At 40.1% G+C, this 25811-nt stretch overlaps 1 protein-coding gene across 1 annotated transcript in view; it reads right to left on the bottom strand.

Moving 5' to 3' along the window:
• Positions 1 to 25811, bottom strand: part of ACER3 (alkaline ceramidase 3) — a 200511-nt gene that overhangs the window by 80254 nt on the left and 94446 nt on the right. Inside the window, exon 3 of the mRNA XM_081238778.1 lies at positions 17937 to 17989. Within this exon, the coding sequence (XP_081094904.1) occupies positions 17937 to 17989 (53 nt within the window). The remainder of the gene's footprint in view (positions 1 to 17936; positions 17990 to 25811) is intronic.

Genomic DNA, 25811 nt, shown 5'->3' with positions numbered 1-25811 from the left:
ATATCATGTCATCTGCAAACAGTTAACATGTGATTTTTGAGGGGACACAATTCAGTCCACAGAATTGTGGCAGTGTGTTTCAAAATATAAATTTTATTATTATTCAAGTATGGTGAAGCCAACAGATCAGGAGATGATTGCCAGTGAAAAGGAATTCCCTGGCGGTTAGGACTCCATGCTTCCACTGCTGGGGGCCCAGGTTCGATCCCTGGTCAGGGAACTAAGATCCTGTAAGCCATGTGGCATGGCCAAAACAAATAAACAAGGAAGTAAACAAAATAGGAGGTAAAAATTAAGGGGGAACTTTCCCCTTTAAAAAAAAAAAGATAGTGTGTTACTCACAGTTCCCAAGAGGAGGGGGCACGCCATGCAGGACAGCATAGGAAAGCACCAGGGTCAGTCAGGAGGCAGAAGGAGCAAGAGGAAAAGTGTGGGCAAGACCCTTTATTGCAGTTTCCTTAAGAAAGGCAAGGCAAGGGAGGGTAAGCAGGTTTAGAACTGGCTAGTTTGAATAACTTCAGGGGGCCCTGGGGTATAAGGAGCTATCTTTAGTTATCTGGTACCTGGCTGTGGGGTGATTAGAGCAGAGGAATCTTACACTCCTCCTGGAGTGTAAGATGTGGTTTAGAGAATGGGCTCTGGATTGGTTAGTTTGCATATGAAAGGCACAGACCAGGTTGAGTTGTTTGCTATATCTAAGAACTGGCTATCCCTGGGAGGGGCAGTCTCTCACTAATCAGCGGGGACCCAGATGCTAGAACATCAAGAATACATAAGATAATATAGTTGTTATGAACTGAATGTGCTTGTGTCAGACACAAATTCATATGTTGAAGGTCTAACCCGCAATCTGATGGTATTTGTAGATGGGTCCTTTGGGAGGTAATTAGGGTCAGACGAGGTCATGAGGGTAGGACCCTCACGATGGGATTAATGCCCTTCTAAGAAGAGACACCAGAGAACTTGTGAGAAGGTAGCTGCCTGCAAGCCAGGAAGAGAGCTCTCACCAGACCTGCCCATGCTGGTACCCTGATCTCGGACTTCCAGCCACCAAACTATGAAAAAAATAAATGTCTATTGTTTAAGCCACCTACTCTATGGTATTTTGTTATGGCAGCCCGAGATGACCAATAAAGTAGTAAATATTTGGTGCCAGATCAGGTACGTGTGGAGAGTGCTCTGAAGGGAAAATACATGGATGTGGGATGACTAGCTAGGAGGTTACAGAAGTCAGACTAAGCAAAGTTGCTACTTGGATTAAGGTAACAGAATTGGCAATAGACCTCGGTGAACAAACTTGAGAAATATTTAGGAAGTAAAATAAACAGAGATTTGTGATTGATTTGACATAAAGGTGAGGCAGAACAAACTCTCAAGGATGACTCCCAAGTTTCTTGCCTAAACACTTCAGTTGATGGTAAGCATAGTTTACTGAGATTGTGAAAACAGACACAATTACAAGAACAATTTTCAACGTGTTGAGTTTGAGGTATCTGTGAGACAGCCAAGAGGAAATGTCAATCAGACAACTAGAAATACAGATCTGTAGCTGAGAAGAAAGGTCTGGACTCCAGATGTTGGCTGCTTTTCTGTTTATTTGTTTAAAGAAACTAAACTGAATTAAGCATATGTTAAAATGGCATGGATTTTAAAATCTGGTTAATATAAATACAAAAGTCTTATTTCCATACCATAACTAGCAAAATTATGACTGGTAAAAGAACACAGAGTTCTAGAGTGGGGTGGGGTATGTGTTTGAAGATGAGTCTGGAGAGGTAGGCAGAGGCCAGATCACAAAGCCTGTGGTTTAAATTCATGCACTTGAGCTCTGGGAAGTATTAAAGAGGTTTAAAAAGTGACATGCCATCTGAAGAGCAGGGACTGTATTTATGCATCTCATCCCCAACACTCGTACAAAGCCTAGCAAACATTGCTAAAAGAATGAAAACAGGAAGAGTATTTCTATTCCAGTGTGACAAAAGGATAGGGGAGGCAGGGACACCAATTAGGAACCAGTTACAGGAATCTGGGTTGGAGATGATGGATTAAGGCAGTGGCAGTGGAGACAGTTAGAGGTAGACGTATTTAAGAGTTATTACAGAAGTTGAATCAAGAGTTATTACAGAAGTTGAATCAAGAGTTTGTAGAGGTGAAAAAAAAAAGTAGGAGAAATTAGAGATGAATCATGGGTTTTTGGTTTGGGCTTTGGGTGTAAGGTGGTTTCATTTACTGAGACAGGGAGCAAAGGAGAAAGAAGGGTAGTATTTATAACCAGAACATTTGCTGTTAACATTATAAAGTCTGACTTAGCTTACATTACCTAACATTTAAGCTATTTTCATTTCTGTAATATAAATAAAGTTATAAGTGAACAAAACAGTTTTTTGGTTTTATTTTCTAGGATAAATATATTTATTTTTACTTGTGAGAAATACATGAATACATTCTTTTTTTTACTAGCATTTTTTCCTAACATCAAACATATTACATGCTCAGTATAGAATACATGGAAAAAGCAGAAAAACAGAAAGAAAAAACTAAGAAATTACCTTCAATTTTACCCTCCCTGTGATTATCAATAACTGTGTATATCAGTTAGTGAAAGCAAAAAAGAATGAGTTGAATGAGTGAATAGATGAAAAGAAAATCTGGGAGAAGTCTCCTAAAAACTGAAAGTTCCTACCACCATCAACGCAAGATAAAATCCTACAACAGGTAAAGGCAACAAAAGAACACAAAACAAAATGTGGGTCCTAATCTTGTTCCTAACTTCTAGTCAGATCACTTTCCCTCTCTTGGGCTGTTCTTCCATTTATAAAATTTATAGATTTGGACTAAATTTCAAAAATCTCTTTTAATATTAAAGTTCTATGATTCTAAATTGTTCTTTGGTACCTTTTACCCCTTATGTGAAGGCCGTCTGCTCACTCCTGTTACCTCTACCCCTTCTCTAACGCTGTCCTCAATCTCACTCCCAAATGTATTGCTCTTGGCTGGTTGCCACAAGAATGTGACACATTAATCAAGAGAAAGGAGTTAGTAATAGCTTAAAATGTTACCCTCCACAGGGGCACACGTAATTTAACACTACTTACAGGAATGAATCACTAATAATGAATCAATAATGGTGGTTTCAAATATTCTGACTGACTGAAGAAAAAGGAAGGAAACTAACATTTATTAAACACTTATTTAATAGATCCTATTAAATAAGGATGTCCTTTCACATATGCCAATCAACTCATCCTCATAATACTCCTACAGGCATATTAGACCCATTAGACAGATGAGAAAACTAAGGCTCAGCAAGATTAAGTGGCATGTCTATGCTCAAATAGCCAGTAAACTGATAGAATAAGAACTGGAACCCATGCAGCAGCCACCTAGGAACAATAAATCTGATGAAAACACCATTCAAGCTCCAAATCATTCTGAAAACAGAACTGTCAATATCTACTTGTGCTCAGTTTAGGCAGGAATAAAAAACAGGCCTCCAATTTCTCTACAGCTACAACAAGCCAAGTTCAGGCTGGTGAAATGGTTCACTGACCACCAGAGGCAGGTAAGTGGCAACATTGCCATTTCTTACTTTGCTTCAGTGATTTTGCGTAACAAATGATGGCCTAACATTGTTGAGTCAAATTTATCCTGAAAGGAGACAAGACAGGGAACCTGCAAGGGATATCCGTGATCATGTTATGTTTAAAGAAATGGAGAAGCTATTTAAAGAAATCCTTCAATACTGATGATTCCCCCCTCCTCCTCAATCATTGGGAAAATGGGTCATGTGTCATTTCTGCCATGTTAGGCAAGCACATAAAACCACCATCGTGTAGACCAAAGGGGGAATGAAATAAGACATGTGTAAAATTTGTCCATGAAGTTGATAAAGCAGTATGATAATAATGATAAAGCATAGTGTCAAAGATCTCAGGATCAAAGGCCATCTTGTCCATCCAAATGCTATGTTATCTTGGTGACAATCTTGCCAACTATTAAGTTTACATGCAAATCAAAGTGTGTCCCACCTCTGCTCGAAATACAGGTTAAAATAATGGTTCACAGGGGATAAAGTCCATGAGGCTTTGATGCACCTGTGGTTAGTTCCCCAAACCACATCTCCTGCCACTTAGTTCATTGCCTGCCTGCTCAATAATGTAACAAATGTTAGCTATTATTACTGGTAGAACTGTCACCATCATCACCACATCCTCCCACTCCAAGGCTACAACCATAATGTACTACCTGCAGGGCTCTGAGAAGCCAAACGTACTCTCACAACTCTGTGTATTCTAGTTGGCCTGGCAAATTCCTATTCATCTTTGACAATGCAATTCAAACACGTGTCTGAGTCTTCTGTGTGAAACCCCTTTTCTGACCTCCCTGCCCTAACAATCACTTTCTCTTTCCAATCACTGTATTCACTAGCATATTATCTTCATTTCTAGACCATAGATTCCTTGAAAGAAGGATTATATAATCTTTACCTATACATAACTGTTACCAGATACCAAAAAAATTTTATTGAACTAATGAAAGTGTTTGTCTAGCCTATGCTTGGGTACCTCCAGGGACAGAGGACTCCAGATCTTCTAAGGCAGGCCTTACTATCTATGGGCTCAGAAAATTTTTCCCTATGTTGAGCAAGATGTCCTTAGTCTTTAACCCCACTAGGACCACAAAGAATAAACCTGGTCCTCTTCGACGTGTCAACGCTTAAATACTGATTTGTAAAACATTTATGTTGTGTTATATGCCAGACCCATGGGATAAGTAGAGGATACACCAAGGTCAAGCAGAGAGAGTCCCTGCTCCTTGGGAACTCACATTCTGATAGAGAAGTCAGACACATAAATATACATAAAATAACACTGATAAGGGCAAGTAATAGTGATACATGGAGCATGATATGGAAGAACACATGAGGGGTACATATGCCACCCTGGGGCCATGGAAGGCCTCCTAGAAGAGCTGCCACTCTGCCTGAGAGTTTAAAGGACAAACTAGAATGGAGAGAAAGCCTGGTGTGTACAGCTGAGTGGGGGTAACTGAACACGTCTTCTCTTCTTCAAGCTAAACATTCCCAGTTCCTTCCCTTAGTCAGGTATCATGACTAGATTTTTAATTCTTTCACCATTCTGGGGTCTCTCATTTGAATACATAGCCAGGTCAGGCCTTAGACCTGAATGCAATATTTCTGTCATGATCTGATCAGTGCACAGCAGGGGAGTCTATCCCCCACCCCCGCCCCGCCTCACTCAGATGCCTAGTCTTGCCTGACAGCTTGTCTCAGCACATTGATCCAGCTGTTTCCTCATGTATGGAAGAGACATACACTAACTTCCAGGGTAAACATTTTAGAACTAATGGACAGCAATGAATGATCCTTGAGATTTTAAAATTTAAGTCTTAGGGCTTCCCTGGTGGCGCAGTGGTTGAGAGTCCGCCTGCCGATGCAGGGGACACGGGTTCGTGCCCTGGTCTGGGAAGATCCCACATGCCGCGGGGCGGCTGGGCCTGTGAGCCATGGCTGCTGAGCCTGCACGTCCGGAGCCTGTGCTCCGCAGCGGGAGAGGCCACAACAGTCAGAGCCCCGTGTACCGCAAAATAAATAAATAAATAAATAAACTAATAATAATAAAATTTAAGTCTTAGAAAACATGTGTTAAGGGAATGTCAGAGAATACTGCATGCACAGAATTAGACTAGAAGCTTTGTAAATTTTTCTGGTTATTTGTCACTGTATGAACCCCCCCCCCAAAACTCAGCAGCTTAAAATAGCAATATTTACTTTACTCATTAATGTGTGTTTAAAGCAGGGTTGGGAAGGGAAGGTCCATCTCTACTTCACTCACTGTGAGCTGGGACAGCTCAAAGGCTAGGAACTGGAATCATCTAAAGATTCACCCACTCAAATTTTTGGCAGTTGATGCTGGCTGAAGTCTGGGGATTTCAGTGAGGTGTAGCAAGAACACCTACACATGGCTCTTCCAAGTGGCTTCTTTACAATATGGTGCTGGGTTCTGAGGGTAAATGTCCCAGGAAGACTAGGCAGAAGCTGTACTGCTTCTTATGATTCAGTCTTGGATGTCATATATCTTCAGGTCTACTATAGTCACAATCCTGCCCAGATTCAAGGGCAACAAACAAGAGATTCCACCTCTTGAGGAGAGTCTGTCACCTTGTAAGAAAAGCAGGTGGGATGGGATATATGGGTGTGAACACCTTTGGAAAATAAAATAATCTTGCCACATAAATAAAACTCAAAACTGAGTTAAGGGGCTTCCCCGGTGGCGCAGTGGTTGAGAGTCCGCCTGCCGATGCAGGGGACACGGGTTCATGCCCCGGTCTGGGAGGATCCCACATGCCGCGGAGCGGCTGGGCCCGTGAGCCATGGCCGCTGAGCCTGCGCGTCCGGAGCCTGTGCTCCGCGGCGGGGGAGACCACAACAGTGAGAGGCCTGCGTACCGCAAAAAAAAAAATAATAAAAATAACTGAGTTAAATATCTCCAATAATAGGAGGCAGTCTGCTTTAGGATGAAGGGTATTCTGATTGGCTTATTAGTATTATTACTATTCCTTCAAAGAAACTTTGGAGTCTTTTAAAGTCTCCTTTCTTTAAAACAAACATAAACACGTATTTTCCTTATCATAAAAGTACTTCATATTTATTGTAGAAAACTTGCTAAATACAGAAATGCAGAGAGAAAGAAATATAATTGCCTGTAACCCCACAAACCAGGGGTAACTACAATTTAATATTTCAATAGAACTCTTTAGTCATTCACTTGTGTGATTAATTAAATGTCCTTCCTTCCTCCCTTCCATGTATGTTTTTATTGTGCATATGTCAGCACTATTTTATATGCTAAGATAGAGCAGTATTTAAGAGAGGTGAGATACCTGCTCTCAAGTTTACATTCTAGTAGGAGAAAGTGCAAATAAGATAATTTCGAATAGCAATAAGTGCTATGAAAAACATAAAGTAAAAGCAATTCACGGAAGGGATTGCTTTACATAAAAGGGTCAGAGAAAGCATGTCTGAATAGATGTCATTTGTGTTGAAGAGTCAGAAGGGACCAGACATGCAAAAAATTGCGATAAAAGTATTGCAGGCAGAGGAAATAGCAATTACAAAGGCCATGAGGTCTTGTCTGAAGAACAACAAGGCCAGTGTGGCTAGAATGTAGTGAACAATGCAAAGGAATTGTAAAAACTGAAGCTGCAGAACTAGAGCTGGATTGGATCATGTAGGCCATGGTAAAGAATTTGGATTTCACTTTAATGCAAATGGATGCCTTGGAGAGTGGTTTTTTTCTTTTTAAATTTTATTTATTTTTGGCTGCATTGGGTCTTCATTGCTGCGGGAGGGCTTTCTCTAGTTATGGCAAGCGGGGGCTACTCTCTGTTGTGGTGCGTGGGCTTCTCCTTATGGTGGCTTCACTTGTTGTGGAGCACGGGCTCTAGGCGTGCGGGCTTCAGTAGCTTCAGCACGCAGGCTCAGTAGTTGTGGCTCACAGGATCTAGAGCACAGGGTCTGTGGCACACCGGCTTAGTTGCTCTGTGGCATGTGGGATTTTCCTGGACCAGGGAGGGCTCGAATCTGTGTCCCCTGCATTGGCAGGTGGATTCTTATCCACTGCACCACCAGGGAAGTCCCCCTTGGAGAGTTTTAAGCAGGAGAATGACATGACCTGATTTAAAGTTTCAAAGATCACCTTGGCTGATTGCAGAGGCAACGGCTGACTACTGCAGTAGTCAGGAAATGGGATGGTGATGCCTTACACTAAGGTAGGAGTAGTAAAAACAGGGAGAGTAGGCAGATCCAGGTATATTTTAAAAGTAAAACCAGAAGAATAGATTTAATGTGAGGGATGAGGCAAAGAAAGAAATCAGGGATGAGTCTAGGTTTTTGGCTTCAGCAAATGGGTGGGTGATGGCATCACAGGGGAACACCAGGAAGGAACAGGTATGGGAAAAGAAATAAAGAATTATATATTGCCCATATTAAAGGTTGAGATTTCTATGATATGTCAAACATACAATTGGATATACAAATCTAGAGCTAAAAGGTTAGGTCAGAACTGAAGATAGATGTTCTGAATCATCAGTATATAGATCACATTCAAAGCCATGAGATTATATATGATCACCTTGGAGAGAATACAGAGAAGGTAGCCCAGGACAAAAGAGTAGCCAGTGAGGTAAGGAAGAAAGCTAGGGGAATTTCCTTTTCCATAAACAAGGAAAACTGGGAAGCCAAGACAAATGTTTCATGAAGAAAAAAGCAAACAACGTGTGGAATGCTACTGAGAGGTCAAATAAGAAGAATATAAAAATGTGTCTATTGGATCTGGCAAGATGAAGGTCACCGTTGACCTTGACAACAGCAGTTTCTGTGAAGTGAAGGGAAGAGATGCCTAATTGGGATGGAAGGGAAAGAGAGGGAGGTGAGTGGAGAGAGAGAGGAGATAATCAAATGGTTCTGATGTGATAAGGAACTGAACAATGACTCAAGAGTTAGGGCTGGACACAAGGTCAATGGTGGAATAATTTTTTAAAGATAGGAACTGTTTGAGCATGTTTGATGCAGGTGGCAGTGACTGAATGTAGTGACTTCCTAAAGACTGGTAGAGCAAGAGACTGCGGTGGGGTATGTAACTGTAGGAGTGAAGTCTTTGAGTAGGAGGGAAGGGATAAGTTTAGAGCCCCGGGAAGGGGACACTGGCTTTGACAGGATTTGATACATTTCTTCCAAAATAATAGGAGGAAGAAGGTGGTGACAGAAAGATGAGGGAGTTCTTGACTGATTCTGTCTATATTCTCATGAAATATCGAAGAAGATATCAGCAAGGAGAATGGGGTATGAGGCAAAAGAGATGTGAAAAGAAATCTAAAGCAAGGAACAGGTGTGAAATAATGGTTCTGGGAAGTGAAATTATCCGGGAAATGTAATGGCACTGCCTTGTGGCATTGAGTGCTTATTTGAGATTTCTGTTCAATAATTTAAAAGTGAGATCATTTAACAAAGGGATGTAATTTCTGTGAGCAATACTTCGCTACTCAGTTCAGGCACAGAATAGGCAGATAACTGAGCTGGATGTGGGCTGAATATTACTCAAAAAGCAAGGGGCAAGGGTTTTAAGGATATCTGTATGGGTGGGTAAGAGCTATAATTAATTTGGGGCCATAGGTTGCAAACTTTGTAAAAAGGGTAAAGAAGTGAGGCAAAATGTACTTCCTCCCAGTCTTTTCACTATTATTTATAAAATTGATATCATATTACATAAAGTTTTATGTCTCTATAACATTTTCCCATGTAAATAGTCTTCAAAGTATTATTTTAATTTAGATATATCATAGTATATTTAACAATCTCCCTAGTTTTTTTTTTTTTTTTTGGCCATGCAGCACAGCTTGTGGGATCTTAGTTCCCTGACCAGGGATTGAAGCTGGGCCTCAGCACTGAAAGTGCGAGTCTTAACCAATGGACCGCCAGGGAATTCCCAACAATCTTCCTATTGTTAAAACATTTAGATCATTTAAAAGTCTTTATCGGGCTTTCCTGGTGACGCAGTGGTTGAGAGTCTGCCTGCCGATGCAGGGGACGCGGGATCGTGCCCCGGTCCGGGAAGATCCCACATGCCGCAGAGCGGCTGGGCCCGTGAGCCATGGCCGCTGAGCCTGCGCGTCCGGAGCCTGTGCCCCACAATGGGAGAGGCCACAACAGTGAGAGGCCCGCGTACAGCAAAAAAAAAAAAAAAAAAAAGTCTTTATCACGTGTAATGCTGTGATAAACATCCTTGTGAAAATCTTTTCTCTGTCTCTGATTACTTTCTTAGGAAGTATTCCTATGAGTGCAATTACTGGGTCAAAGGATATGTATATTGCTTTTCTGTTTAAAAGAAACTATTAAAACCATTCCAACCTACAGATTAAGTCAGACCAGTGTCTTATTCATTTCTGTATTCTCCATGTCAAGCCATTCTCCACGTCAAGCACATTCTCCATGGCATGCACAAGAAACCTGACACCTTATTATAAATGTGTTGAATATTAAAATCAATTCTAAGAATTCTTACATTTTAATACAGCTGTAATTAATAATTCATAGACTACTATATAAACAGATCCTTCCAGAATAGCACTATCCAACACAGTAGGCACTAGCCTTATGTGGCTATTGAGCACTTGAAATAAACCTAATCTTAATTGAGATACACTGCAAGTGTGAAACATACACCCAGTTTCAGGCTGTGAAACATTTCATTAATAAATTTTTATACTGATTACATGTTAAAGTAACACTTTGGATATACTGTGTTAAATAAAATATATTATTAAAATTAATTTCACCTATTTCTTCTTTTTTTTTTTACATCTTTATTGGAGTATAATTGCTTTACAATGGTGTGTTAGTTTTTGCTTTATAACAAAGTGAATCAGTTATGCATATACCTATGTTCCCATATCTCTTCCCTCTTGCGTCTCCCTCCCTCCCACCCTCCCTATCCCACCCCTCCAGGCGGTCACAAAGCACCGAGCTGATCTCCCTGTGCTATGCGGCTGCTTCCCACTAGCTATCTACCTTACGTTTGGTAGTGTATATATGTCCATGCCACTCTCTCGCTTTCTCACAGCTTACCCTTCCCCCTCCCCATATCCTCAAGTCCATTCTCTAGTAGGTCTGTCTTTTTTTTGTCATCTTTATTTATTTTTTTTGCTTTATAACAAATTTAATCAGTTATACATATACATATGTTCCCATATCCCCTCCCTTTTGCGTCTTCCTCCCACCCTCCCTATCCCACCCCTCCAGGCGGCGAGCTGATCTCCCTGTGCTATGCAGCTGCTTCCAACTAGCTATCTACCTTACGTTTGGTAGTGTATATATGTCCATGCCGCTCTTTCACTTCGTCACAGCTTACCCTTCCCCCTCCCCATATCCTCAAGTCCACTCTCTAGTAGGTCTGTGTCTTTATTCCTGTCTTACCCCTATGTTCTTCAGGACATTTTTTTTTCTTAAATTCCATATATATGTGTCAGAATACAGTATTTGTCTTTCTCCTTCTGACTTACTTCACTCTGTATGACAGGCTCTAGGTCCATCCACCTCATTACAAATAGCTCAATTTCGTTTCTTTTTATGGCTGAGTAATATTCCATTGTATATATGTGCCACATCTTCTTTACCCATTCATCCGATGATGGACACTTAGGTTGTTTCCATCTCCGGGCTATTGTAAATAGGGCTGCTGTGAACATTGTGGTACATGTCTCTTTTTGAATTATGGTTTTCTCAGGGTATATGCCCAGTAGTGGGATTGCTGGGTCATATGGTAGTTCTATTTGTAGTTTTTTAAGGAACCTCCATACTGTTCTCCATAGTGGCTGTACCAATTCACATTCCCACCAGCAGTGCAAGAGTGTTCCCTTTTTTCCACACCCTCTCCAGCATTTATTGTTTGTAGATTTTTTGATGATGGCCATTCTCACTGGTGTGAGATGATATCTCATTGTAGTTTTGATTTGCATTTCTCTAATGAGTAAAGATGTAGAGCATCCTTTCATGTGTTTGTTGGCAGTCTGTATATCTTCTGTGGAGAAATGTCTATTTAGGTCTTCTGCCCATTTTTGGATTGGGTTGTTTGTTTTTTTGTTATTGAGCTGCATGAGCTGCTTATAAATTTTGGAGATTAATCCTTTGTCATCTGCTTCATTTGCAAATATTTTCCCCCATTCTGAGGGTTGTCTTTTAGTCTTGTTTATGGTTTCCTTTGCTGTGCAAAAGCTTTTCAGTTTCATTAGGTCCCATGTGTTTATTTTTGTCTTTATTTCCATTTCTCTAGGAGGTGGGTCCAAAAGGATCTTGCTGTGATTTATGTCATAGAGTGTTCTGCCTATGTTTTCCTCTAAGAGTTTGATAGGTTCTGGCCTTAACATTTAGGTCTTTAATCCATTTTGAGCTTATTTTTGCGTATGGTGTTAGGGAGTGATCTAATCTCATACTTTTACATGTCCCTATCCAGTTTTCCCAGCACCACTTATTGAAGAGACTGTCCTTTCTCCACTGTACATTCCTGCCTCCTTTATCAAAGATAAGGTGACCATATGTCCGTGGGTTTATCTCTGGGCTTTCTATCCTGTTCCATTGATCTATCTTTCTGTTTTTGTGCCAGTACCATACTGTCTTGATTACTGTAGCTTTGTAGTATAGTCTGAAGTCAGGGAGCCTGATTCCTCCAGCTCCATTTTTCGTTCTCAAGATTGCTTTGGCTATTCCGGGTATTTTGTGTTTCCATACACATTGTGAAATTTTTTGTTCTAGTTCTGTGAAAAATGCCAGTGGTAGTTTGATAGGGATTGCATTGAATCTGTAGACTGCTTTGGGTAGTAGAGTCATTTTCACAATGTTGATTCTTCCAATCCAAGAACATGGAACATCTCTCCATCTATTTGTATCATCTTTGATTTCTTTCATCAGTGTCTTATAATTTTCTGCATACAGGTCTTTTGTCTCCTTAGGTAGGTTTATTCCTAGATATTTTATTCTTTTTCTTGCAATGGTAAATGGGAGTGTTTCCTTGATTTCACTTTCAGATTTTTCATCATTAGTATATAGGAATGCCAGAGATTTCTGTGCATTAATTTTGTATCCTGCCACTTTACCAAATTCATTGATTAGCTCTAGTAGTTTTCTGGTAGCATCTTTAGGATTCTCTATGTATAGTATCATGTCATCTGCAAACACTGACAGCTTTACTTCTTCTTTTCCGATTTGGATTCCTTTTATTTCCTTTTCTTCTCTGATTGCTGTGGCTAAAACTTCCAAAACTAGGTTGAATAAGAGTGGTGAGAGTGGGCAACCTTGTCTTGTTCCTGATCTTAGTGGAAATGGTTTCAGTTTTTCACCATTGAGGATGATGCTGGCTGTGGGTTTGTCATATATGGCCTTTATTATGTTGAGGAAAGTTCCCTCTATGCCTACTTTCTGCAGGGTTTTTATCATAAATGGGTGTTGAATTTTGTCGAAAGCTTTCTCTGCATCTATTGAGATGATCATATGGTTTTTCTCCTTCAATTTGTTAATATGGTGTATCACGTTGATTGATTTGCGTATATTGAAGAATCCTTGCATTCCTGGAATAAACCCCACTTGATCATGGTGTATGATCCTTTTAATGTGCTGTTGGATTCTGTCTGCTAGTATTTTGTTGAGGATTTTTGCATCTATGTTCATCAGTGATATTGGCCTGTAGTTTTCTTTCTTTGTGACATTCTTGTCTGGTTTTGGTATCAAGGTGATGGTGGCCTCGTAGAATGAGTTTGGGAGTGTTCCTCCCTCTGCTATATTTTGGAAGAGTTTGAGAAGGATAGGTGTTAGCTCTTCTCTAAATGCTTGATAAGAATTCGCCTGTGAAGCCATCTGGTCCTGGGCTTTTGTTTGTTGGAAGATTTTTTATCACAGTTTCAATTTCAGTGCTTGTGATTGGTCTGTTCATATTTTCTATTTCTTCCTGATTCAGTCTTGGCAGGTTGTGCATTTCTAAGAATTTGTCCATTTCTTCCAGGTTGTCCATTTTATTGGCATAGAGTTGCTTGTAGTAATCTCTCATGATCTTTTGTATTTCTGCAGTGTCAGTTGTTACTTCTCCTTTTTCATTTCTAATTCTATTGATTTGAGTCTTCTCCCTTTTTTTCTTGATGAGTCTGGCTAATGGTTTATCAATTTTGTTTATCTTGTCAAAGAACCAGCTTTTAGTTTTATTGATCTTTGCTATCGTTTCCTTCATTTCTTTTTCATTTATTTCTGATCTGATTTTTATGATTTCTTTCCTTCTGCTAACTTTGGGATGTTTTTGTTCTTCTTTCTCTAATTGCTTTAGGTGCAAGGTTAGGTTGTTTATTCGAGATGTTTCCTGTTTCTTAAGGTGGGATTGTATTGCTATAAACTTCCCTCTTAGAACTGCTTTTGCTGCATCCCATAGGTTTTGGGTCGTCGTGTCTCCATTGTCATTTGTTTCTAGGTATTTTTTAATTTCCTCTTTGATTTCTTCAGTGATCACTTCGTTATTAAGTAGTGTATTGTTTAGCCTCCATGTGTTTGTATTTTTTACAGACCTTTTCCTGTAATTGATATCTAGTCTCATAGCATTGTGGTCGGAAAAGATACTTGATACAATTTCAATTTTCTTAAATTTACCAAGGCTTGATTTGTGACCCAAGATATGATCTATCCTGGAGAATGTTCCATGAGCACTTGAGAAAAATGTGTATTCTGTTGTTTTTGGATGGAATGTCCTATAAATATCAATTAAGTCCATCTTGTTTAATGTATCATTTAAAGCTTGTGTTTCCTTATTTATGTTCATTTTGGATGATCTGTCCATTGGTGAAAGTGGGGTGTTAAAGTCCCCTACTATGATTGTGTTACTGTCGATTTCTCCTTTTATGGCTGTTAGTATTTGCCTTATGTATTGAGGTGCTCCTATGTTGGGTGCATAAATATTTACAATTGTTATATCTTCTTCTTGGATCGATCCCTTGATCATTAGGTAGTGTCCTTCTTTGTCTCTTCTAGTAGTCTTTATTTTAAAGTCTATTTTGTCTGATATGAGAATTGCTACTCCCGCTTTCCTTTGGTTTCCATTTGCATGGAATATCTTTTTCCATCCCCTTACTTTCAGTCTGTATGTGTCTCTAGGTCTGAAAGTGGGTCTCTTGTAGACAGCATATATATGGGTCTTGTTTTTGTATCCATTCAGCCAATCTGTGTCTTTTGGTGGGAGCATTTAGTCCATTTACATTTAAGGTAATTATCGATATGTATGTTCCTATTCCCATTTTCTTAATTGTTTTGGGTTCATTATTGTAGGTCTTTTCCTTCTGTAGTGTTTCTTGCCTAGAGAAGTTCCTTTAGCATTTGTTGTAAAGCTGGCTTGGTGGTGCTGAACTCTCTCAGCTTTTGCTTGTCTGTAAACGTTTTAATTTCTCCATCAAATCTGAATGAGATCCTTGCTGGGTAGAGTAATCTTGGTTGCAGGTTTTTCTCCTTCATCACTTTAATTATGTCCTGCCACTCCCTTCTGGCTTGTAGAGTTTCTGCTGAGAGGTCAGCTGTTATCCTGATGGGGATTCCCTTGTGTGTTATTTGTTGTTTTTACCTTGCTGCTTTTAATATGATTTCTTTGTGTTTAGTTTTTGACAGCTTGATTAATATGTGTCTTGGCGTATTTCTCCTTGGATTTATTCTGTATGGGACTCTCTGTGCTTCCTGGTCTTGATTAACTATTTCCTTTCCCATATTAGGGAAGTTTTCTACTGTAATCTCTTCAAATATTTTCTCAGTCCCTTTCTTTTTCTCTTCTTCTTCTGGAACCCCTATAATTCGAATGTTGGTGCGTTTAATGTTGTCCCAGAGGTCTCTGAGACTGTCCTCTGTTCTTTTCATTCTTTTTTCTTTATTTTGCTCTGCAGCAGTTATTTCCACTATTTTATCTTCCACCTCACTTATCCGTTCTTCTGCGTCAGTTATTCTGCTATTGATCCCATCTAGAGTAATTTTTATTTCATTTATTGTGTTTTTAATTGATGCTTGATTCATCTTTAGTTCTTCTAGGTCCTTGTTAACTGTTTCTTGCATTTTGTCTATTCTATTTCCAAGATTTTGGATCTTGGAAATAGAATCTTGGATCATCTTTACCATCATTATTCTGAATTCTTTTTCAGGTAGACTGCCTATTACCTCTTCATTTGTTAGGTCTGGTGGGTTTTTATCTTGCTCCTTCTCCTGCTGTGTGTTTTTCTGTCTTCTCATTTTGCTTATGTTACTGTGTTTGGGGTCTCCTTTTTGCAGGCTGCAGGTTCGTAGTTCCCGTTGTTTTTGGTGTCTGTCCCCAGTGGCTAAGGTTGGTTTAGTGGGTTGTGTAGGCTTCCTGGTGGAGGGGACTAGTGCCTGTGTTCTGGTGGATGAGGCTGGATCTTGTCTTTCTGGTGGGCAGGTCCACGTCTGGTGTTGTGTTTTGGGGTGTCTGCGGACTTTTTATGATTTTAGGCCACCTCTCTGCTAATGGGTGGCGTTGTGTTCCTGTCTTGCTAGTTGTTTGGCATAGGGTGTCCAGCACTGTAGCTTGCTGGTCGTTGAGTGAAGCTGGGTGCTGGTGTTGAGATGGAGATCTCTGGAAGATTTTCGCCATTTGATATTATGTGGAGCTGGGAGGTCTCTTGTGGACCAGTGTCCTGAAGTTGGCTCTCCCACCTCAGAGGCACAGCACTGACTCCTGGCTCCTCAATTTGGGATGATTTGTTGTCTATTCATGTATTCCACAGATGCAGGGTACATCAAGTTGATTGTGGAGCTTTAATCCGCTGCTTCTGAGGCTGCTGGGAGAGGTTTCCCTTTCTCTTCTTTGTTCTCACAGCTCCTGGGTCTCAGCTTTGGATTTGGCCCCGCCTCTGCGTGTAGGTCGCCGGAGGGCGTCTGTTTGTCGCTCAGACAGGACAGGGTTAAAGGAGCAGCCTCTTCGGGGACTCTGGCTCACTCAGGCCGGGCGGGAGGGAGGGGCACGGAGTGCGGGGCGAGCCTGCAGCGGCAGAGGTCGGCGTGACGTTGCACCAGCCCGAGGCGCGCCGTGCGTTCTCCCAGGGAAGCCGCCCCTGGATCCCGGGACCCCGGCAGTGGCGGGCTACACAGGCTCCCGGAAGGGCGGTGTGGACAGTGACCTGCGCTCGCACACAGGCTTCTTGGTGGCGGCAGCAGCAGCCCCAGCGTCCCACGCCCGTCACTGGGCTCCGCGCTTTCAGTCGTGACTCGCGCCCGTCTGTGGAGCCCCTTTAAGCAGCGCTCTTAATCCCCTCTCCTTGTGCACCATGAAACCAAGAGGGAAGAAAAAGTCTCTTGCCTCTTCGGCAGTTCCAGAGTTTTCCCGGACTCCCTCCCGGCTAGCTGTGGCACATTAGCCCCCTTCAGGCTGAGTTCTCGCCGCCAGCCCCAGTCCTCTCCCTGCGCTCTGACCGAAGCCCGAGCCTCAGCTTCCAGCGCCGCCCGCCCGGGCGGGCGAGCAGACAAGCCTCTCAGGCTGGTGAGTGCCGCTCGGCACCGATCCTCTGTGCGGGAATCTCTCCGCTTTGCCCTACCCAGGTATGTGGGGAGTTTCTTGCCTTTTGGGAGGTCTGGGGTCTTCTGCCAGCGTTCAGCAGGTGTTCTGTAGGAGTTGTTCCACGTGTAGCTGTATTTCTGGTGTATCCGTGGGGAGGAAGGTGATCTCCGCGTCTTACTCTTCCACCATCTTACCCGGAAGTCTCAACACTCCACCTATTTCTTCTTAATGTGGCTTTTTAAGATGTGGCTACTGGAGATTTTTAATTATATACGTAGTTCACATTATATTTCTATGGACAGTGCTATTCTAGAAGTTTCTGGGCTAGTGATGGGAAATAAAGAGGTTAAAAGATTGAGGACTAGCTATATGGCCCCCTTAGAGCAAAGACAGTAAATAAAAATCCTTGCATAGCTCTACAACCTTGCTATTAGAGGGACCAGACCATTCAAGTGGATGCCACAAGACAGACATAAGGAAATGTAGGCAGCCAAGAATAAGAATACATTACTTTGGTGAACTGATTTTATCTTCTTAAGATGTCTCCATGAGACTCTACTTTCTAATCCTACTCTAAAATCATACATGCCTGCACAGAGGTGGTCAAAAGCCCATTCTGCTCTAGCTTGTTTTCTCTATGGACAACTTATTTGCTTGCCTCTTCACTTACTCAACCTGGATCCTTTGGCCTGAAGTAAAAAACTCCAGGGATTACAAATTCCATCTTTTTTTCTTCTTGCCTCAGTATCATCCTCTAGTAATGTGCTCTTTCCTCAAATTTGAAGTGTCTCTGGATTAAGAGAAATAAGCATTTAAGTCAATTTTGTCATTACTGACCTGCATTTCATATTTCAGAGTCATGTGGAAGCACCAGGATCCCATTCCTACCACTGAAATTAAAACAAACAAATAAAAAAAAAACAATTAGCATGAAATTCTTTGGGGGTGGCCAGAGTGACCTGAGAAGGCAGTAAGACATTTCAAAGCACTGAGTTTTAGAACAAATTTATGAAATCTCGTGGCAGGATATAGCAGACCCTGCTTAAGCTCTATCTATAATTGATGAAATTTTGGTACAGAAAATAACAAGTACAAGTTCTCGTAAATTTCCTCCACTAAGTCATTTATTAGATTAATAAATATTCTCCATTTTTGCATAAAATGTATTACAGATGCTCAGGGTAAGCTTTAATGATCATAGCTGGTTAGCTACTCTTCAGTACTTCCCGTGGATTAGCTAGTTCTAATCCAAATAGCTGAGGTGGATGCTTAATAAGAGCCAGTCACTTTTGTTTGTTCCTAAACTTGTTAATGCCACTGTGTTTAGTTATTAGAAGTATGACTGCAAAAAGAGAGCTACTGTTTCTACAAAAACTGTTTAAAGTGTTTAAAACAGACTCAATAGAATTGAGTTGCTAATAAAAACTGCTGTTGAATTACCTGTGGGTAAGATATCTGTTATAGATTGGGAAAAAAGGTAAAAATCTAAAGATTCTATATTCATGTCTCAAAGTTCTTTCCAAGTGCCTCCATTTTAAATAAACTGTTTTCATTTTAGGGTTTAAAATTTTTTGTTTGTTTTTCAATGCAAGAAAGACTAAGTAGAACTATAATTAGGGTCCCATATTCAAAGGCCATGCCCTACATCAAATCATTGTCAAAGATTATACAACTATATGTTAATTAAAACTTGAAGGTGGGTATACATTTTTTTCAATATAATTATAGCTTTGACTCTTTAAAAATTAACGGACTAAATATCACTCCCTATCACATCTGATAACACAGTTTCTACTATGATTAAGTTTAGTTGAACAAGCCTTTACTGAATACCTCCTATTTGCCAAATTCAACTATAGATGCTGAGGTACAAAGATAAGATACAGTCATTGGCCTTAATGAAGTTTATAAGCTAATGGAGGAGACAGGCAGATAAATAGAAGATGCCAGTATGTGGAGATATGATTAAAAAAAAGATATGCATGGAGTACCATAGGAGCACAGAAGAAGGGACTTATGAAAGAAGTCAGAGAAAGCAAGACTGACGTCAGAGGAGTTAGCCTCAAGGATGTAAGAGTCAGCCCAACAAACATGGTACATGTGGATGTTACCAAATCAGTTGTATGAAGCCACTTGAGAAAAATTTCAAACTCTTTGTTACTATTGCTTTTTAAAAAAATCATTATAGACATTATCACATTATTTACTGCTCAAAATGAGATGAGAGAAGTAAAGAGTTATTGCACTCATCTAACTAAAGAAATGAGAAAGTGGATGGTTGCTGTCTTTTTTCCAAAGGAGAAATTAGAAGGTGTAAAGTAGAATAAATTAATGGAAAGAGGGAAAAAAAACAAACCCTGTGAGTTAAAGTCACATAATATACTATAAAGTAAAAAAATTAAAATGAGGTGGATGACTATTCATCCTGAAAGGTAGACTGGCTCACATATGAGCCAGTGAGACATGTCTCACTCAACAACTGTTTTTATCCAAACCTTTCCAAATGTCCTCTTGTTACTGTTTATTATATTGCATTAAAAGTCTGATTTTTAAAAAATCTCTACAGTTTATTTCCTTTCAACACTCCATTTAGAATGCAAAGAAAGGTAATAGAAGAACATCACCTTTCTCCATGCGGTATTTTATATTTTGCCACTTTAAAGAAAACTACCAATTTTTGCTAAAATTTATTAGCTTTACTGATGTAATTCACATACTACAGAGTTAAAGTACACAATTCAATTGTTTTTAATATTTTCACAGTTGTGCAACCGTTATCATTATTAGAACATTTTCATCACCCCAAAGAGAAACCCCAGGACTATTAGCAGTCACTCCTATTTCTCTTCAAACCTCCTCCCTCCTCGGCCCTAGACAACCATTAATCTATTTTCTGTCCCTAAAGATTTGTCTGTCCTGGACTTTTCATATAAGTGGAATCATACAATATGCAGTCTTTTCTGTCTAGTTTCTTTCATTTAGCATATTTTCAAGGTTCATTCATATTACAGCATGTATCAATAATACCCTCCTTTTATCGATGAATAACATGTCATTGTATGAACATGCTACATTTTATTTACCTATTCACCAGCTGATGGACATTGCTAAGGACTGCACATTTGTGTCCCCTCCAAATTCACATGTTGAAGCCCTTAACCCCCAATATGACAGTAGCTGGGCATGGTGCCTTTGAGAAATAAACAGGTTTAGATGAGGTCAAGAGAGTAGGGCCCCCATGATGGGATTAGGGTCCTTATATGAAGAAGAGACAGGATTTCACTCTCTCTCCCCACCTACATGAAATAAGGATAGGCCACATGAGGACACAGGGAGAAGGTGGCCCTCTGCAAGCCAAGAAGAGGGCTCTCACCAGGAATGGAATGAGTCAGCACCTTAACCTTGGACTTCCAGAACTGTGAGAAATGAAGTCTATTGTTCAAGTCTATGGTATTTTGTTATGGCAGTTTGAGCTAACTAAGAGACATTTAGGCTTTTTCTACATTTTGGCTATTATTAATAATGCTGCTGTGAGAATTCATGTATAAGTTTTTGTGCAGACGTATGTTTTCATTTCTCTTGGGTATATATTGAGGATGGAATTTCTGGGTCATATGGAAACTCTATGTTTAGCATTCTGAAGAACCGTGAAAGTGTTTTTCAAAGTGGCTGCACTATTTTATACTCCCATTAGCAATATATGAATTTCTCCACATCCTCCCTATACTAGTTGTTGGCTGTCTTTCTGATTATAGCCATCCTAATGGATTGAAGTGGTATTGTGGTTTTGATTGGCATTGCCCTAGTGATTACCCCATTCCCTTCTTTTTTTCTGATTAAATGTTCCACATTTCAGATTTGTCTCACTGTGTGTGTGTGTGTGTGCGTGTGTGTTTAATGGACTTTATTTTTTAGAGCAGTTTTAGACTCATGGCAAAATTGAGCAGAAGGTGCAAAGATTTTCCATATACCCTCCACTCGCACACACACATAGTCTCCCCCACTATCAACATGCCCCACCACAGTGGTACATTTCTTATTACAATTGATGAACCCATATTGATACATCACTATCAAAGTCCATATTTCATATTACAGTTCACTCTTGAGTATAGACAAATTTATAATGACATGTATCCACCATTATAATATCATACAGAATAGTTTCATTGCCCTGAAAATCCTATGGGCCCTGTCATTTCAACTCTCCCTCTCCCCTAACCCCTAGTAACCACTGATCTTTATAGTTTTATCTTTCCCAGAATGTCATACAGTTGGAATCATACAGTATGTAGCCTTTTCAGACTGGCTTCTTTCACTTAATAATATACATTTATGGTTCCTCTATGTCTTTCCATGGCTTTATAGCACACTTCTTTCTAGTCCTGAATAATATTCCATTGTCTGGAGGTACCACAGTTTATTTATCCATTCACCTGCTGAAGGGCATATTAGTTGCTTCCAAGTTACGGCATTATGAATAAACCTGCTATCCGTGTGCAGGTTTCTGTGTAGACAACAGTTTTCATCTCTATCAGGAAAGTGTCAGGGAACGTGATTGTTGGATTGTATGGTGAGAGTATGTTTTACAAGAAACTGCCAAAGTGGCTGTGGCATTCTTCATTCCCCGCAGCAATGAATGAGAGTTCCGGTTGCTCCACAACCTCCTTCCCTTTTCAACAGATATTTACTGGGCTCTTAATAAAGTTCCAAGCATTTCCACTGGGATAAAGGAGTGAACAAGAGAGATATGTCTCCTGTCTTAAGAACTTTTAGCAAGCCACTAAAAATATGAGAGGGGCCATTTCAAAGCTATGCAAAGGGGTTACTACCTTGCAAAGGGGTTACTACCTTGTCTAGGGAGTCGGAAGAGGGCTATCAGGGGAAGTAACACATAAGCTAGGACTTGAAAATAAACTGAGTTAACCAGGTGAAAAGAATTTTTTTTAATGAGATCCTCCTACGTAGAAGGATCATCTAACATAGAGGCAAGGTAGTGCATTCAAAGAAGTAAAGGAGCTTGGCTTAGACCATGAACACTTGCCTCCAGTGAGAAGACTGGCATGATTTGTAGGCAGTAGACTGAGAAGAGCATTTAAAGTCACGTTACGATTTAGACTTTGTCCTAAACACAAAGTAAGTTGTTGAAAAACTACATACACAAACACATAAATACACATATACACGTATAGAGAGATTAACAGGACTGATTTTACATTTAAAAATATATCACTCTGGCTACAAGGCAGGAAAATGTCTACAGGAGTAGTCTCCTAACTTTGATAGCAAAAAAGTTTTTTAGGAGCTCCATATATGTATATTTATTTATAAATTGTATACATACTGCTGTGTTAAGATACTACATATATTTTTTAATACATAAAATAGAAATTTTAAAAAATGATATAAATATATACAAATATAAGTTACAAAGTTTTCTTCCTGCACCCCAACAGATCATTTTTCTCACCACCTAGGGAATGAGCATCCTACTTGATAACTGCTAGTTTTAATGATGAAAACTAAACTCCGGGCTTCCCTGGTGGCGCAGTGGTTGAGAGTCCCCCTGCTGATGCAGGGGACACGGGTTCGTGCCCCGGTCCGGGAGGATCCTATATGCCGCAGAGTGGCGGGGCCCGTGAGCCATGGCCACTGAGCCTGCGCGTCCGGGACCTGTGCTCCGCAACAGGAGAGGCCACAGCAGTGAGAGGCCCGTGTACCGCAAAGAAAAAAAAAAAACAAAACTAAACCCCTTGCAGGGTACACATGGAGCTTCATAATCTGGCTCCACTCATTTCTTTTTACTGAACCTGTAATTCAGTTACACCTGACTGCTTACCTGTCTCTTATCTCACACTATCATATTCTAGTCTGTTCTGATTTTGTTCAGAGCCTACCCTGTCCTTTCAGCCTGGAATACTTATCCCCTTCATTATCCAATCCTGCCTCTACCTATGTCTCTGCTTATTGGAATCTTATGTAACTTCTAGATCCAATTTATTTTTGATCTTCATTTATTTCAGTTTTTTTCTTTTCAAACAATTTCAAACTTCAGAAATGTTAAAAGAATAGTATAATGAACTCCTGTATATGTTCTATTCAGATTCACCAATTTTAATATTTTTAGATATATAAACTATTATTTTTCTGAACCATTTGAGTACGTTGGATACATCATGTCCCTTTACCCCTTAATACTTCAGTGTGCATCCCAGATCCATTTTAAGTGTCACCTCCTAAGTTAAATCTTCCTCTGCTTCTTCCCCACATAAGTCAACCATACAAGGCATCTAAGAAATAATATTTGGCTAGGCCAGTAGTTACAGTTTTTGAAAAACACTATTTTGCCTCGAGATCTTTGTAAATGCTAAGCCCTTGTCCCAGAAACTCCTGGTTCAGTGGATGCCCTGGTACCTGTATTTTAAAGGCCTGCCAATGATTTTGTTGAACTCAAAAGCCAAAGATCACTGTTAAATTCTAAGATTCATAAGGCATGGTCCAAGTCTCTACAGTTCACTAAAGAATCTCCAGAACCTAGCACAGAACCAGGCATATAGAGAACACTTATTAAATATTTGGTGACTGGCTGATATATATTTTTTTCTTCCTTCTCGATGATCCAGCATTTCACTTTAAAGTAACAGTATGTGTATGTGTAGTAGAGGGAAGTGAGGAATGAACTGAGAAAATATAATAGAAGAAATAAATGAGTGCCAAAGAGGAAAAAGTGTTACTTGGGTGGAATGTGGACAATAAGAACAGAAAGGCTTGCCTGGAAAGGTGACATTGGAACTAGAGAGATTCACAGGCAGAGACAGTGAGGGAGAACGTATAAACACAGAACATACACACAGTTTGAGTCTAAATATTTAGCTAAAATAACACTCTGGTTCTATTCTCATTGTTATCAGTTAGTGTTCCATGTTGCCACCACCTCAGGACCAGTGTGCTCCTTCCCTATGGCAGCGTGCCTCTTCCGTGCAAAGGCCAATCGGGCTCTTGTGCTCTAGGATATCACCTGGTCTCTAAGATCTTCATGTTATTTATCACCTTTCTCTCCTGTACCAGCCATCTTCACCTCTCTAACGGACTGTTCACACAGTCTCTAATATCTCCTGTCCCATTCACCTGCACCTCTTCACTTTCCTGAGTTTTCAAAAGAACTGCCTCCACTTCCTCACCTCTCTTCCGCATCCCCTCCTCAATTCTATTCCCACCACTGAAACAGCCTTTCTCTCTCTTCATCCTCCTCAGTCTCTTAATAGCATTTAATAAGTGAAAACACATCCTCTCTAGTTTTCTGTAACACCGTATTCTCCTGGTTTTCCTATCTTGGTGTTGCTTCCTCATAGGTTCCTTTGTTGGCTCCTTCTATCCTTAACGTGTAAATCAGGGGCTGTAAATTCAAATGCCCAGAGAGGCATTTGACTAAAACAGGCTAAGTAAAAGAAAAATAAGGAACAGTGTAGAGCCTGTGGTCAACTGGACAGACCATACTAAAGAGCATAGCTTAGGCTGATTGTTACTGCATAGAAATACAGGTTCAGTGATGTTGCACCTTCTAATTATTCAAGAAAAGGCAAAGATCCGAATTTTTATGGGAACTCTCAATTTTCAAATGTGAGAAACCAGTTTAAAGCATTTTTAAATTTTAAATATGGCAATTAAAACATGTCTGGATGCCAGGTTTTGCCTTGGGTGATGAACTTGTGGTATTTATGTTCATCTTTGGGCCCTCTTCTCTATGTTCATCCTCTTGGTGATCGCATCAGTTCCCATGGTTTTAAATACCAATTATAACAATGATGTCTACACCTCACCTCTGAATTCCGATGTCACATATTTAAATGCCCATTTGATTCTTCATTGAATGTCTTACAGGCATTTCAAACATAATCAAAACAGAATGCCAGCTTTTCTCTCTACACAGCTGCTCAAACTAGAAACCTGAAAATAAACTTTGAAAATCTTTCCTTTTTTTCAACCCCCACTTTTAATGCATTAATGAGTCCTATAGGCACTAACTCCAAGATACATCCTGAGTCATCCACTTTTCTCCAGTCTCCACTGGTGCTATCCTAGTCTAAGCCACTATCATCTCTCACTTGGACCATTGCAGTAGGCTCTGTTGACTGGTTTTCCAGCTTGCACTCTTACTGTCCACAAATCCATTCTCCACCGAGCAGCCAGGGAGATATTTTAAAAACACATATAGGATCATGTCACTCTCCTGCTAAAACCCTTCACTGGCTTTTAGAATAACATCCATACTCTTTACTCTGGCCTATGTTAAGACCCTACGTGATCTGGTCCCTGCCTAAATCTCTCCAACCTCATATTCTGCTACTTTCCCCCTTAACTACTAAAGAATATTAGGGGAAAATCAAAAAGTAAACAGATAATACAATATGGTGTAGTAAGTGCTGTGATAAAGGTATGCATCATATTCAGTGGGTCATCTAATTCTATCAAGAGGCTGAGGAAGGTTTAATGGAAGGCTTTCTAGAGGAAATGACACTTAACTGAGTCCTGAATGACAGACATGTCAAGTTTACCACACAAAAGAGGTTAAAGGAAGAGATATAAAAATATATATGGTACTAAAAACAGCAAATAGTTTTATATAGCTAAAGTGTAAGCTACATGTGTGAGAGTTGTGGAAAGTGAGGACAGTAAGGCAGAGGGTCCAGATTAGGACCAACCTGCCAAGGA

This window comes from Mesoplodon bidens (genome assembly GCF_964165515.1).
Source record: "Mesoplodon bidens genome assembly, chromosome: 7".
Taxonomy (NCBI): Eukaryota; Metazoa; Chordata; class Mammalia; order Artiodactyla; family Ziphiidae; genus Mesoplodon; species Mesoplodon bidens.
This window is presented reverse-complemented; position numbering and strand designations above follow the sequence as displayed.